Consider the following 17447-nt stretch of genomic DNA (forward strand, 5'->3'; position numbering starts at 1 on the left):
AAATGGTACTTGGGGAGCAGCAATATCTTTCTAGACAGAAGAAACCTGGCTACACTCTTGTGATGTAGCTGATAGTTCTTTCCTTTCCACATTTTACTGTGGGTTGACTTTCTTCCATCATGAGGTTAGGTTTTCCATGCTTTTCCAACCTTCTATCTTGGGGACTTTGTGACTTTGACACATTTTGCCAAACTTTGCTTATTAAGTAGTGAGGCAAGGTAGCTACTTATTTCTTGAGGGAAAGAGTTAACTCTATCTACAAGTGATTTTTGCCTAGACTGGGTGGAGTAAATTGAATTGTAATGTTACTGTTTAATATCTGGTGGCCATGTTTTCTTGGGTTCAAAGAATCAGAGAATCATGGAATTTAAAAGCTGGAAGGGACGTGAAAGATAATTTATTCCAAACCCTGCATTTTACAGAATGTTCTTTTTTTTTTGTTATTCAGAAATGGAAGAGCAAAGCTTCCTTTGGCAGCATTTGTAGCAGCTTGTAAACTGGAAAAAACAAAAACTCTCAGGAGTTAAAGGTTAGCTAAAAGGACTCCATAGGATTATAGGATTATAGGCCTGGAAGAAAACCTAGTCCAACTCCATTTTACAGATTTTATGGTCAATTCCAATTTTAGCTCTAGATGGTAAAAGCTATCAATTCCAAACCACTTACTTTACAGATGAGGAAATTGAGGCCCAGAGATTTCAGTTGCCTTAGGTCACACAGCTAATAAATAGTAGAGCTAGGATGAGGCCACTGAGCTTCAGAGAGGCTAATCACTTGTCTAAGGAATCACAATTAGTAAATAGACAAGAGCAGAGCTCAAGTGTCCCAACTCCCAAGCTATTCTTTTCACTGTATCACAGCTTACTCTACTGAACATTAACACATTTTGTGGATACACTTCTGCCAAATGCAATTTACTCTCCTTTTTTTTAGGTGTTGGATGATCCTGGGGGACTGAACTCATTTGTCCCCACTCAGAACAGTTTCCAATCTTTTGTGGTTGCCTCTCCTTCCCTCCCAAGAGCTCCTGTGTGTCACTATAAGGGGTGGGTTCAGTTAACATGTATTTGTTAAGCACTAACTACATGCCAGGCACTATGTTGAGTGCTGGAGATATAAAGAAAGGCAGTAATACAGTCCCTGCACTCAATGAGCTCACATTGTACTTGATCACGGAATAACTCAGAAAAAAAGTCAAGAGAAATATTAATATTACTGAAGCTTGAACCACAGCTGGTCTTCAGAGCTTTTCCATCCTTAAATGAATGAAGTTGAGGACATGAGTAAGCATTTCCTGGGATACACAAAAACCTTTTTTGTATTGTTGTTTTAGATTTATTTTTGTAATTTCATGTGCAATCATCTTTTTATTACACTATATTATGGAAATGCTTATTTTATTCCATAAGTTAAAAATTAAAAATAAATTAAAAAAGAAAAAAAAAGAAAAAAAGAAAACGAATGGTCAATAGTGTATTTACTTTACCAATCATGCTTTCATTCTACTTGGCACTGCTTTTTACTTTTTTATCCTTTTTTTAAAGGCATGGGAAAATATAAATTAGGGAATGGGAGATAGGATTGCAAAAATACTTATTTATGTTGTTAGATTTTTAAATTAATTTAAGTGATATGTGTACCCTATATGCAGTTTTAATTTAAGATATGCTGTATTCCAGCTTTAAGTTTTTCACCACAAATCCCAGGCTATAAATTCTAAGTCTATACAACATACTATTCATTCATAGAAATACTTTAGAAAGTTTTAGAAATTAGTTTGAATGTCCAGTCAGTGGAGTTCTCAGAAGCTCATCTCCAGGTTATTTTGAAAGATCAATTCTATTCCTAGCTGTTACTTAGTGGTTTAATTTTGAGTAGGTTCTGTCTGTCTCTTCATTACTCTTTTTATCTGTGTCTCTTTCTGTGTGTCTCTGTCTCTGTCTCCCATCTCTCTCTGCCACTGTAAAATGACAAATTTAATATCAGATGGCTTCAAGCATCCCACACAGCTCTAGCATCTGTGTGATTATAATAACACCTCTCTAGAAAAAGGTCCAGGCAATGGTGGTGGGCTAAGATATTTAGTTTCTAAAATAATCATTGTCTTGAAGTTTAGAAGAAGGATTTTATTATGGTTTCCTCCAACTTTTCTGTTCAGACTAGGAAGAAGAAAAAGTCTCAAGACATGAGGCTGAGAGCAAGACCTAGAAAATAAGAAATTTCCTCTGGACCTTAGTGGGATTCACCAAAGGCCATTCCAGACAAAGGTATTAGTTAAGATCTTAGTTAGACTAATCACCTACTTACAAATTTAATATCTAGAGAGGATAGGCAAAATTAGCACTTTTAAGTAGATTTGCAATAAGGTCAGAAGTACAGACCTTTCCAAGCCTCTAAGAGTCAAAATAGCTTGAGGCCATCCATTGCCAAAGCTGTTTTAGTAGCTGTTTGAAATCCTGAGCAATTTTGTATTAAGTACAGTCCCAGGGATTTCTGATTCTGAAGGAAAGAAGACAGGATCCAATTTTAACAAGGCTAGTGGTATACCAACTGTTCAGCTTAAAAAAAAAAAGAAAAGAAAGCAGTTTGGCAACAGAAGTATCCAGGGAGGAGACTCTGATTTGGGCTTTGGTTTTAGGTTTGCTTGGTTTTGATATTGCATAAAATCTTCATCTTATGTACAATGTCTTTTTCTGTAAGGCATATTTATTATTATTTATGCAGATATTTTAATAAAGGTATTTGTAGGCAGTGCAGTTTCATGAAAAAAGTTCTGGATTTGGAATCAAAGAGTGTGGCTTCAAAAACATATCACTATTACTTAGTAATGATGACAGTTTTAAGAATAGAGACAACAATTTCATATATATATATAATAAGTAAACAGTTTGACTTTAATGAATATCTTGTAATTAGACTTTAATATTTTCCTTATATTTCTTCTGGATCTTTTCTATCAAAGTTTCTATTGAGTTCCGGTCTTTTAGTTATGAATACTTGAAAGTCCTTCAGTTTGTCAAATGTCCTTTGTTTTTTTCCATTTAGCATTATATTCAAATTTACTGGGTAAATTATTTTTGGATGCAACCCCAACTCTTTTGCTCTTGGAAACATAATGTTCCAAGATCTACAGTCTTTTAGCGTAGAAGCTACTAGGTCTTGTGAAATCTTGACTGTATTTCCACAGTATTATTTTGTTCTTGTTGCTTGTAATATTTTCTCCTTAACCTGAGAATTTTGAAACTTGGCTATGACATTCCTGTAAGTTTTTCTCCTGGGATCTCTTTCAGGTGGTGAACTGTAGATTTTTTTTTCTATTTACATTCTATCTTCTTGTTCTAGAACTTTAGAACAATTTTCCTTAATAATTTCTTGTAATGTTGTATCTATTACTTACTATCTGTGTAACCTTAGAAATGTCAAGTAACTTCTCCGGCCTTCCATGTCTTCACCTATAAATTTAGGGTGTTGTAAGATGACCCTTAAATTGCTTTCTAGCATTTAAAAAAATGACCACATAGTATCTTTACAATTAGAGTCTATGAAAAGACTTGAATCATAAATCTTAGCTACTTAAGGAAACAACAAACTCCTGTTTTTCAAAGTATAAAAAAAAGCACTTTGGTTCAGAAATATTGTAAATCAATGTGGTAGGCACCGTATTTAGTGTGGTAAAGTGAAACGAGTTCTGGGTTTGGAGTTGGAGATCTTGAGTTTAAATCCTGTCTCTCTGATTATTTTCTCCCTATGTAACTTTAGTCAGTTTACTAAACCTCTCAGTCTTGATTTTACAATCTGTAAAATGGAAGAATTGAACTAGATGGTCACTCCAGCTGTCAAGTTACAATCCTACTATTTTTGCCTGTTTCTGGGAGATTTCACATGTTGTGACTAGTTTTATGATGACTTCTAGAGTTTAGACTGGAATGTTAGTTACATGGAACTTCAGGTCTCCCAATTTTCTTCACAGAAAAAAAAGAATGCAATTGACTATGTTGCAAAAGCCACATTGCTGTTTCTAGTGAGAAAAGAAACAAATGAATCTTTGGTTAACTGATGAGGAAAAGTTCAGGGGGAAAATGGTGGGTTTTACTGGCAGGAGGATTTGAGACATGAAAAGACTTAAAAGGCTCATTTGCCAAGCATTGTGTGGTTTGCACTCTCTGGCATGATTCCTACTGGTGGTTGGGGAACCTGTTACATTAGGTATGCTGCTGAGTTTAATGAAAATCTCACTCTGACTTAACTCTATCCAGGAAAAGATTGAACTGGCTCATATCCCAGGCAAGGTCAAAGCTTTCAACCATTAAACACCTTTTAACATAATATGGGGGTTGAAATTCAAACAATAAAAACAAAATTTGATTCACTTCATTTTCATGCTTTTCTGTAGGAGGTGAAATAATAATGCTTAAAGATGCTAATTGTTTTTCCATAGCTTCAGAATGAAAAGATTCAACATATCAGTTATATCCCTCTTCCAAGAATTAGAGGAATTATTAGTTCTAAAATATTTTTAAATAAGAAGTAGAGTTTGGGGGACATTTTCACTTTTTACAGATGAAAATATGTTGGCTATCAGACAATTTATGAAATGAAAGGAAAATTCATGTTTCCTGCAATAATGCTTAGAAAAGAATCTAGTGCATAAAACAGCCACAAGTTAATAATTTAAATGTGGAAGACTCTAAATGCTCAATCTGTTCTTATTTCAATTGTTTAAAATGTGAAATGGGTCCAGAAAATCATCACTAGTTCTCCTCATTGGCATTATAGAACAACACTTCTCTCTTCAATTTTAATTTCATTATTTTGAGCTTTATAGATATTTCTCAATGATAAAGCAATGTAAATAAAAACAATATTAAACTAGGTGTTGTTATTCTTGTAGCTTTAGTACAGCCAACAACATTTACTCATTCTTGGCTGATCTTCTCTGTCCTCCATCCAGGTTTTCATACATGGCACCAATTTACCAGTTTATTAGGCCAATCTGACTGAACCAGATTTAGATTATCAGATTGCAGTGAATGTAGAAGGCTGAAATTCATTTAAGCATGGTGTGCATTACTGATTCCCACATAAAATCATGCAAATATTCTTTATCCTAAATCTTATTTATAATGAGCACAGGTTTTTTTTTTCCAAAGTCAGAATATGAAATCATTTTAATGTTGTAATATTCTAGATTTTTATCCATGTCAGCTACTGATCCCAGATTTTCTAATTCCCTGGACAATAGAAGCATGAGTAAGAAAGCATTTTTGGTGGATCTTCAATTAACACCACTGCCAAGCAAATGAATGAAAAGATAAATTAATATAAGTAGCATTTGGAGAGCTTCACACGACAGCCTTTCTAGTACTATGATTCACGATGACTTTTTAAAACTGACTGGCTTTAAATAGTCTTCAAATTAGGGGGAAATACTACTGTTATAAATACTGAAGATCAAAGACATGGAGCTGGAAGATGCTTTAGGTACCATGTTGTCCAATTCCCTCATTTTATAGATGAGATAACTTGGGCCAACTGAGATAGAGTGACTTGCCCAAAGCATAGAGAAAGTAAGTAACTAACAGTTAGTATTTGAATCCAGATGCTTGACTCCAAACTTGCTTCTCCTTTTACCATACTATATTGCCTCCCTTCTGAAAATCCACGTTCACCAAGGGGTAAATGTCTTTAAAAGGATTATTACACAAGACCAGAAAAAGCACTCAATGTCTCAATGTTCCATCTTTCCTACTATAGCTCCCTTTCTGCTGTGCACCTCTACCATTGTTCAAAAAAACTGATGTTTCATCAAGGTCTTCCCAAATCTCCTTCTGCTTCCTGGCAGTGAAAAGAGTCGTATCTTTTGGTAAAACTGTGCCTTCTTTCGGACAATCTTCCTAGATGCCATGATTGTGGCTAGTCCCTTACTAGATTGTGTTCTGGACATGCCACTGTGGTGAATTGAATAAATGTTACACCCTGAGAGAGAGAGTTTGATGCGATATACTTAGGGGAGGTAGTGAAAAACACAATGGATTAGGTAGAAAAAAAGAAACTCATATTCTAATTTATATCTGCTGTTAACTAGCTGTTTGCTTCTAGTTGGGCAAGTTGTCTCAACTTTCCCATTGGCAAAAGGGGAGGCTTGTATGACATACTATCTAAATGGGAGGGGCATTGTGACATAGATCTACCTCCCTCCAGTGGCCATTGAACTACCCTCAAACAATATATCCTTTATCCATTTTTTGTATATATACACATTGTCTCCCCCAGTAGAATACAAGTCCCTGAGGGGCAGAGACAATTTCTTTTTTTTTTAATCTTTGTATCTCCAGTCTGTCACATAGTAGGCATTTAATAAATGCTTGTTGTTGATTAATTGATAGAAGACAGAGTACTGGACAAAGAATAGGGAAGACCTAAGTTCTAATCCTACCTCTAAGATTGCTCTGTGCCTATGGGCAAGTCATTGAACTTCTCTCTATCTCAATTTTCTCATCTGTGAAATGTCATTAATAGTACATGTGCTAGCTATCTTACAAGGTTGTTGGATTTTTTTTGTAATGAGAACCATAAAACCTGGAGTACCTGTCTCAAAGGGTCAAATGAGATACATGAAGTACAAACATTAACTTTTATCATATTATCATCATCTTCATCATCATCACTATCCTTTCCAGTTGATTCTATGGTGTAATTTGAGAAGCATAAAAAGGTCCTCCTTCCATAGCACTTCCCTACTCTTCTCTTTCTGTTCTCCTCAACTAGTCTTGCTGTATCTTTCTTGCTTCAACAATCTGGCACTTCATCGGTATGGACACCTTGACCGGCTCAGATCACAACGTTTTATGTGTCTTAGTCTTGGGAGTTCCCAAGACTTAAAAAAATACAACAAAGAATCATACAGAAGCTAAACTAGTGAAGTGTCTCTTTGAATTCAGCTCAGTTCCTCAATTTGACACATTGTCAAATTGTCGGAGGGCTTGGATTCCAAGTCTTTCCAGCTTGGACATACAGATCAGGAATTGCCGTAACTTGCATTCCTCTGGCTTTACCTTAGAGATTCCAAAGTCTTGATGAGGCACGGGGCTAAGACTTGGGTGGCCACTGTAATGGCTGAAATTCCCATCCCATTCCTCCTTTAATTACCTCCTTTAAATGAAAATTTTATCTTAAAGATATAAGGCAAAAAGACATTGTCAGCTATTAATTCCATATCTTGAATTCATTTCGTAATGCTAGGTCTCTTCTACTAAAAGAGAACATGTCTGAGGGTAGCATCAAAAAAACACCTTGAACTTTTGCTTATTCTGGAAGATACCAGTACTATCAAAGTGGAAAAGCTTTGGTTGTTGGCAGTGGGACAGACTGTGGAGAGGTTCTCCAAGGATCTGCCTAATTAAGTTCAAAAGCCTCATCACCAGAAATCTAGTCACCTAATGATAGTGAGTTTGTGTGTGTTTGTTTGTTTTAATTTTTGGCCATAACATCTCAGAGAAAAAAAAAAAAACAACTAATGTTTATGTTTGGGTTGGGGAGGTAGTGGAAGGTAGAATGGAGAATTCAATCTGAGCTGATGAGCACAGCACTAGAATGAAATCACAGAACCCTAAAAGGATTGAAGTATTTATAGCCCCAGTAAGTGAGCAGGACCCTTGGAAATAGTGTGATACTGAGGAAAGAATAACAGATTTGGAATAAGAGGATCTAGGTTCAAATCTTGACTCTGCTACTTACTACCTATGTGATTAATGGGCAAGTTCCTTAAAATTGGGCCTTGATTTTTATCTTTTTAATCTGCAAAATGAAAAGACTACACTGGATTGCCTCTCACTTTCTTTCTAGTTCTGAAACTATGCTCTTATAGTCTGGGAAACAGGAGAAGTAAGTTTAGATGCAGATAATAAATCTATATGGGAATGGAGGGACAGGGGTGAAGGGGAGGGAACCAGTCCTGGAGAATGAATGAAAGTGAAGGGACCTGAGCAGACAAAAGACAGAGTAGGGCCAAAAAGTATTTTAAGGTGACTGGACAGGGTAATATAATTCCCACTACCCCTCCCTTAAAAAAAAGTTCAGAAAAAGATGGAACAATAAATCAAAGCTTTGACCAACTCATGTTTTTATCCTAGGACCTTTTCTGATATAATACTGATTCTACCATATGATATAGTATGAGGGAAAAAAAAGACTACTGAGTCAGGACACCTGGGTTCTAATCCAACTTCTATCATCAATTCACTGTATGACCTTAGGCAAGTCATTTAAACCCTAGATGTCTTTTCTGATCTGTAAAATGAGAAGGATGGTCTCAATGATTCCTAAAAATCCCTTTTCATCTCTCAGAGGGATTCTCTGATTCCCTGTGAATCCAATTCTCTGACCCAGTTTTAGAAAAATATGCAGAGGAAGTTGTTAGATTATTTAGAGAGAAGAATGCCTCTCTTTCCCACCCACCCCAACCCACCCCCCAGAAGCAGTTGTTCTGCCAAATTGATGCTCTGGCTCTAATAGGATATGGTGAGGAATGGTGGTAGGGGTTTGGGGGGGACATTTGCCCCCCTTGAAATGTGGAGTTTCTAACTGCCCCTCTCTCAACCCCTCAAGTCACTCCTGTGTGTGTCTCTTCATAACCTTGACCAGGAATGCTGGGGCTATTTCTCTACTCCCTGCCCACCCTAGGAGTGAGCAACAGAGCAAGCAGGAAATACTGAAGCTGCCCTGAGGGAAGGGCTTTGCTTGCCTCTCAGTGACTCAGGAAGGAACACAGGCTCTCTGGGGATAACCCAGCTCACTGACACACTTTCAGTTTAGTGTGTTCACAGATTAATCACAACCTCCCTTCCTCAGTTCAGAGTTCTAGTTCACAACTTGTAAACAAACACTTCAGCTTTTACCTTTTTGGGCTCTGGCACGTTATTAATATAAATAGTGTAGATTCCACTTTTATTAAAACCAGCTTGATACACATCTGCACAGTCTCTAAATGGTTTGTCCTCCTCTCTTTTTGCACTCTTAAGTAAAACTGCAAAGAAAGAAATATGATATTAACAGGACAATTAGTATCCAAAAAGGACTTTATACATAATATTAAAAAAATCTTAATGTTTTCAATACATCTGACAATCAAAGTCTACTGTGTGTAAAACAGTAATAATAATAATAATTACAGCATGATGGGCTAAGGAGCTTCTAAAGCATCTTCCAATATTAACAAGCTGGCAAACAGAGGGAAAGAACTTCTCTAAGCCTGAATTGTTTCCTTTGATTTGAGTCTCTACAGACAGTCTATATGTTACAGCAACTGGGTGAGATAGAGGCCCTTCAAATCCCAGTTCTGTGAGCCCTCTGTGGGCCCAGTTCCTGTGTCTCCAGCCTACTAAGGCATGATATGAAATTCTACAAACCAGTATGCTGCAGCAGAGAATGATTTGTGCAGAATAACTGATGTGTAAATGGAACAGAGGAGGGCCATCCTGAGTCAGTTGAATCCCACAAATACTTATGTGTCTAGTATGAGGGAAACAGCACACAGGGGGCTGAGTGAAGTTCTGGGGTTACAAAGACAAAAACAAATGAAAACAGTCCCCTGGAGTCTACATTATACCAGAGGGAAACAACTTGTATTCAGACACAGAAATTTAAAATACAAACAAATTAAAACAAGGCAATCTGGGGGCAGTGAGAGGGTAGGGGATGGGGGTTACTAACATTTGAGTAAATCAAAAAATAGGCCTTTTCTAGGAGGTGAAACTTGAGTTGACTCTTGAATGAAGGTAGAGATCCCAAGAGATGGAGAGCTGGAAATGCAGAGCATTATAGGCATGAATGACAATGGACAAAAGCATGGAGAGGGGAATAAAGCATCATGTGCTGGAATTAGCAAATAGGCCATTTTAACTGGAACACACATATAGCATGAGAGGGAGTAAAGTGAAAACAGTCTGGAAAGACAAAACAGAATCAGATTGCAAAGGGTTTTAAATGTTAAATAGGAAATTTAAGGATATGATGGACACCTTGAGTGTTGTTATATGCCTGAGAAGCAACATAGACAGTGGAAAGAACACTGGACTGACAGAAATGATCTGGGCTCGAATCCTACCTCCAACACTTACTAACTGTAGATCATAGGTCAGTCACTTAACTCCTCTGGGATTTAGTTTCTTCATTTATAAGATGGAGATTATAAATAGCACCTACATCACAGAGTTATTATAATGATCATTTTATAACCCTGAAAACTGTCCAGTAAATGCCAACTGTTATTATAATAGTAGTTGTCCACACCATACTCAAAGAATTGATTTTGGGCAAAATTCACTTTGAGGGTTTTATTTAAAAAAAAAAGTCATGGACAGGAATTATGCCAGATAATCATTTTGGGCCATGAAAAGTTTGCACTTTGGACTATTTAGGAAAAGAATACTGAAGAGAAAGAATTATCTATTTATATATATATATATATATATATATATGTATGATATATATACACACACATATACATAGATCTAACAAAGTTCTTTTAAAAATCCTATTTACTTTAATAATTACATGCATATGTGTGTAAACATTCATATCATAAAATACTTTGGGGATGAGAATAAGAAGGTTTGTAAACAAAGGTTAACAAAGCAAAATCCAGAAGGTTGGTAGTCATTTTTATGCTACCTGTTTCTCAACTATCAAATTTTTCCAGAGCTTTTCACATAACCTTTCAAAATAATTTACTATGGAATCAGGTTTTAAAAAAAGTCACTCTAAGCATGTATAAGAGCTTTGAAATTTGAGTTTGAACCCATGTTCAAGTCCTGGCCTGAGACATCTGAGTGACTTTATCAAAATTAATTCATATCTCTGACCTTCATCTTCCTAATTTCTAACATGAGGGGATTGAACTAAATGATCAGAAGGACCCACCATAGCTTTAAATTATGACCCTATCATCTTATGGACTCGTTTCTTTAAATGAAACTGAAGAAGAGAAAAAGAGAAATAAAGCACTGCAGAAAGCATAAAGTTTTAAGGTATCTAACATAGAAAGGCCTATTATTGAAATTATTATGATTAATGAAATGTCTCTTATTAATAAAGTTGTTAATTATAGTAAAGGACCATAACATGGATATCTCAGTCTTATTTGTAGTTGTTAAGGTAAAGGCATATTTTCTTTAAATTTATAAAATATAAGCAATCTCCCAAAATATTTTATTATATGTGGTATTTCTGCTATCATTCACTTGACTTTTTCAAACCCTAACTTAACAGCCTGATGCATTTGATTTTAAAGTCTCTGATTAGCTAATAAATGCCTATGCTATTAAGTCATTTTTATCCTGTAATTGATGATAAAAAGCATAACAAGAAAATTACAAGTCAACTTTTGAAAAGTAACTTCAAATGCTTTTTAATAATCTACATTTTTGTATTAGACTGTCTGGAATTTCAAAGCACATTATTATTTACTAGTTTATAAATCATCTAAATTAATATAGTTCATATTTATGGAATGAATAACTGCCTTAGGGTGAATGTATTTACATTTCTTATGACATTTTAAATTAGGTTTCAGCTAATAAAGGAATTGAGCATTGTAACCTTTCAAATATCTGTCAGATATGTTGTGGTAACCTAAGAATGACATTATGATACTTACTAATGCCACACTCATTTGCCATTTGTGCTGCCAAATATATGTGATTATGTTAACTGCATTAATAAAGCATTGAAACCAAACAAAAACCAGAGGAAAATTTCCAGTACTTTGCCTAGAGATCCCCTGGGGAGATTGTTTGAAAAGACACACAAATCACATAGGAAAGACAGTATGAAATCAGAGTAGACAGAGCATATTGCTTGGAACCAGGAAGACCTGAGTTCAAATTCTGCCTTAGACAGTTATTGAGTATGTTATCCTAGGCAAATCACTTCATCTCTGTCAGCATATTTCTTCATCTATATAATGAGGATAATAATTAAATGTGATAATTATGAGGATAAATAATTTTTAAAACTTCATGTGGTTGTGAAGATTAAATGCGATAATATATGTAAAGTGTTTTATGAATCTTAAAGCATTTTATAAATTTATTATTACATGTATGTGTACATATTTTATGTGTGTGTATGTGTGTTTGTGTATATACTCTTCAACGTGACTTACCCAGAGTTATGGGTAGTATATGTCAGAGAATGGACTTGAACCTGGATAAAATGGTATAGTGCATAAAGAACTGTCCTCAGAGCCAGGAAGACCTGAGTTCAAATCCCGCCTCTGACATATATAGGTTATGTAAACATGAGAAATTCAGTGAGACAATCAACAAACATTTATTAGCTGCTTACTATGCCACAGGTAATGTGTTAAATTCTGGGGATACAAAGAAAGCCAAAAACAAATCATGCCTATGTGGAACTTACTTCTAAAGAATGAGAAAACATGTAGATAACTAGGAGCATATAATAGATATACAAAGTTGATGGAAGGTTATCTCAGAGGGGAAGGAGCTAGTAGCTGAGGGCACCAAGTAAGACCTCCTGCGAAAGTAGCACTTGAGCTGAGCCTTGAAGGAAGCCAGAAAAACAAAGAGACAGAGGTCGGGGGCACGGGGAACAGTCATCCCAAAAGGTACAGAGATGAGAAATGGAATGTAGTCCTCAAGGAACTGCAAGTACTCCAATGTATCTAAATTATAGATTATGTGAAGAGAAAGAAGTATAAGAATAGTGAAAAGTAAGATGGATGCAGGTTATAAAGAGCTTTAAATCCTGGAAGCAATAGGGAGCCATTGGAGTTCACTGAACAATCACTTGACCTCTCAATGTTCTGGGTAATTCTAGAAGGATATAAGCTACAGAAAAGATGCCAACTTGCATTGATAGAGGGGATTTCTTCACCTGGGTATTCCTTTTAAAAAGGAAATCACAAGGTAAGTTCCCATCCCAATTATTATTATTCAAGTAATGATATAGTAATTATGGAAATTCACTCTCATCGCCTCCCCCAAAGTTTTTTTTCTCATTTTCAAATCTTGCACACATCAAAGAATTAAACAAAATGGTTAATCTTAGAAGCAATTATATGCCCAAAGATAAAGAGACAAATTATAAATAAATGATACAGGTAATATTTTCATGAATTTCTGTGTCATCCTGCAGTTGATCTGTATAGTTAAATTAATGTTATATAATTATTCAAAAACACGTTTTCTAAATCATGTATATAATTCAACAATGAAACAAAAATTAGGCTTTTTATCATTATATGTGGAGATGAAAGAAAATTCAGAGGCCATCTAATCCAACTATGTAATTTTATAGATGAAGAAACTAAGGCCCAGTAAGGCTATGTGCTTTGTCCAAAGTCACTCACAGGGAGTGTCATGAAAAGTAAATATAAATTAGCATAAAATTATAACCAAAATTCATGAGCTGTTGTGTGAATGAGTTAAAATGGAATCAGTTTTCCCATGAAAAGTATATGTCACCCCTAACACCTAGGCCAGTGCCTTATGTATAGTAGGAGCTTAATAAATATTTGTTGAATTGAAGGTGCCATTTTTGGTTCATAGTCAATGAATTCCCTAAAGAGAACATCATTTCTTCCCACTTCTTTGCCTTCTCCTTCTTTCCTGTCTCTCTACTCCAAGTACTATAGGAGCAAAGACAGTATAACAGGAGGTGGCACAAGGGTAAAGAAAGAAGAAAAATATAAAGATGTTAAAGCAGAAAGATATCTCACAAATAACTCTTTATTGGATTTTACATATTCCAAAATTTTACTTCTGCTTACTCATAAAAGTGATTAATAGAGTTTTCAAGAAATCTTTGTAGGTTGTAAATGAGGTGACAACACTACCTTGTGACCTTGGGCAATCACTCAGCCTCACTGGGCCTCATTTCTCCTCATCTGTAAAATGAAGGAGTCAAACTAGGTGGCTTCTGAGGCTACTTTCAAATCTATATTTAAGATAACCCTATGACTCCATCTAAAATATAATTTTTCTCATTGTTATAATCAACACATTTACGATGTAGAAGACACCTGTTTTGTACAAATTATCTATCACTAAATTTGAACATTCAGTTAATAAAGGTACATTATTAAGGTTCTACTATGTGCAAGGCACTGTGGAGTTACGAAGAAATGTAAAAGAAAGTCTCATATCTTAAAGAACGGAAGAAAAAACAAGCAAACAACTACGTAAAAACAAGTTACACACAAGATAAAATGGAAATAATCCACAGAGGGCAGGCACTAGAATTAAGGGAGACTAAGAAAGGTTTTCTGTAGAAAGTGAGATTTGACCTGGATCTTGAAGGAACAGAAGGGTTGAGGCTAAGACACACTACTAATAGTTTGGGAAAAGGCCTTAGACTGTGATTGGAATCAGAAGCAAATCAGGTCAAAAGGAAATATTACTCATCAGAGTAGTAAGAGTATGTAAAGCAAACAAGGGACATGAGGGAAGTCAAGTACATGTCTTCAGACACAGCTGGTTTAGTCATTTTATAAGAACTGGTTAGTTATTAGATCTACAACATACATAAACATAGCCTAAGAAGTGTATGTAAAGTGAGGACAGAAGGACATAAAATATGTCTCTCTCCTATCCAGAAAATATCTTTACAATTTATTCATTGTAGTTATTTATATCTATAAATGTTCCACATGGAAATGTAGGTTTTCTTCATGGAAAAGGTTATCATTCATCATGTAAACCTCTAAGTGTCTTCACCTCATTGTGAGCCAACATAAGACACTAAGGAGCCAAGGAGGAAGCCTGTTGTAACACCAGGAATCTGGATTCAGAATTTAATTCAGCACTTTAGCTTCAAAAGAAAGAATTAGAAACACTTTAGTATCATAGAATAACTCATTTTAAAAATGAATATTTCCTTAGCAACAATTCAGTCTAATCCATACCCCAAAGGAACCTCATTATTACTAACAAATGGTTATCCAATATTTGCTTGAATTGCTCTAATTAGGGAGCGCCCACTACCTTCCAAGGCAGCCTATTTCCATTTATATGTAGTGTTTTGTTGGGAAATGTTTTTCATGACATTATGCTTAAGTTTACCTCAGTTTATATGCTTCTTAAATCAACCATTAAATTATTTTACTAAACTAGTCTTTGTGTCCCTTTAATATCTACACATTATCTTACCACAGGCAGTGAGCAATTTGCAAATGAGCTGTAGTCCAGAAGTCAGTAGCACGTAATTAGCTGTATGACCTTTTGCAAGTCTCTCCATCTCTGAGTTTAGTTTCTTCAACGGTAAGAGAGGGAGTTGTAATTGAATAAGGTGAAGATAAATTGTAAAAATGAACTAATGAATATTATCTAAAAGATATATGACACAAAGGGAGATGATCCAGTCTTATAGCAAGATAGATAGATACTTAGACTATGCTTAGATAGATAGATACTACACAATGCCTAGTTATGGGAGTAAATGAGAGAGCCGGAAAAAATACTCTAGGAAAACTCGAGGTGGGAAAGTACACTTTCAGTGGGGGTGACCAGGGTAACCTGCATGGAGGAGTTGGCACATGAGGAGAGCCTTGAAGGGTGAGGAGAACTCTGAAAGGCAGAGAAAGGGAGTACATTCTGAATGGGGAAGTTGAGGGAAGCATATTTGAAGAAAAGCTTTTCATACTTTCCCCTCATTCTACCAAAATAATAACTTTTGGGAATAAGGAAAGCAACATATATGTGTGTGCATGCCTTAATGCAGATTCGCATACCCATATGTATGCACACTGATTTACACACATTATACATATATGTATATGTATGTATATGTTAATTTATGTACCTCATATGCATGCATGTATGTATGTATGTATGTATGTATAGTTGAGCCTTGAGGACAGGGACTGTTTCATTTTTTTTATCCCTGGTACCTAAAACAGTGTTTGGCATACAATATTTATTGAAATGAATTGAATAGAATGGGATTATATATAAAGTTTATAAAAGTTACAAATATTAAAGCGATCCATAAAGGTAGTTTTGGAAATAAGATAGGTTTTAGAAACTCATAAATATTAGATTAAGGAGTTTGTATTATATCCTATAGACGCAGTAAGTAGCCACTAACATTTTTTTGAACAAAGTTATCATTGTCAGATCTGTGCCTTGGGAGGATTATTTTAGAGCAGTATAAAAGACAGATTGGTGTTAATATAGGATAAATTATCATATATGTATATATGTACACACATATATAAATATATATGCATAGATATTTATATGTATTGTGTATATCTGTCTCGCATGTATATGTGTATACACACACACACACACGCACACACACACATACGGTGTTCCAAAAGTGCTTTGTAAAATTTGAAGAGAGATGTATATCTTTATTTACAGATAAATTAAAACAATTGGGAAACATTTAACAAAATAAATAAAAATATGAAAAGAACATAATGTTAATATATGATTTTCTAAGGCACTATGTGGCTGCAGGGATCCTTATATGTGGTTTAATAGCCCCATATCTATATGAGTTTGACACCACTTGTAAAGAATGTGTAAACTTGTACAGGTAGAGATCACTCCCTTATTTGGGAGTTCTCGACATTAATGAAATCATAGGTTCCAACCATTCTCTCTCTGTCTGTCTCTCTCCTCTCTCCTCTCTCTCGCAAAGATGAGAAATGGTAATGGGACTATTAGCTATTATATTAAAAATGAAGCAGCTAGTTTTTCTTTGAGAATCAGGGAAGTCAACCCAGAGGTACTACTGTAGCAAAAGGAAAGAGAAAAGAAACTCTAACAGAAATGATCATTCTTTCCTTAAGTGTTTGTGTTACATGCAAATCTCTGTTATGCAATGGGAAAGAGTGGGAGAACTAGCAGGTGGATAGCTCCATCTATCACCAGCAATCATTCACTCCCTCATACGCAACCCGAGATCCAGACATTACCGACTGTTTATTTTATCCGATTTTTGTCTTACACCTGCCAAATCAATTAGAATCCAATCCATGTAACTGCCATAAGACTGACCACAGGCAAGACCATGAAAGCCAAAGGCTCAGGGTCATTTCAGCTGAGTTGAACCCTCAAGAAAAAAAAAAAAAACTTTTCTGGAATGTAGAACTGGCAATTACTAATCTTAACAACACTAGCAAAGATCAAGAAAAACAATTAGCCCTACCAGCAAAGGACATTTGCAAAATGACAGAAGAGAATCCTATCCATTTCCTCACTAAAATTGCTTTAAAGTGATAACATCTTTTTGGGGGAAGGAGTATGGTATTCTATATTGCTCTTCTTAATGTTGATCTAAGCTTAGTTTAATCCTTGTTATTGACAAAACATTCTAATATATGTTTGGTTTTGTGCTATGTTTAAGCTTAGAAATGAACTTCTTTTGAAAATGTAAGAGTATTGAGCCCTTTCTCCAACTGTAGCCAGGAAGGGGTG

General features: G+C 35.3%; 1 protein-coding gene across 2 annotated transcripts in view; it reads right to left on the reverse strand.

Moving 5' to 3' along the window:
* ANGPT1 (angiopoietin 1) overlaps nucleotides 1-17447 on the reverse strand; it is a 321756-nt gene that overhangs the window by 87666 nt on the left and 216643 nt on the right. For both annotated transcript variants that reach the window (XM_027849877.1, XM_027849876.1), the window contains exon 5: nucleotides 8898-9025. In XM_027849877.1, the coding sequence (XP_027705678.1) occupies nucleotides 8898-9025 (128 nt within the window). The remainder of the gene's footprint in view (nucleotides 1-8897; nucleotides 9026-17447) is intronic.

Source organism: Vombatus ursinus, unplaced genomic scaffold, assembly GCF_900497805.2.
Source record: "Vombatus ursinus unplaced genomic scaffold, bare-nosed wombat genome assembly UNPS02008961.1, whole genome shotgun sequence".
NCBI lineage: Eukaryota > Metazoa > Chordata > Mammalia > Diprotodontia > Vombatidae > Vombatus > Vombatus ursinus.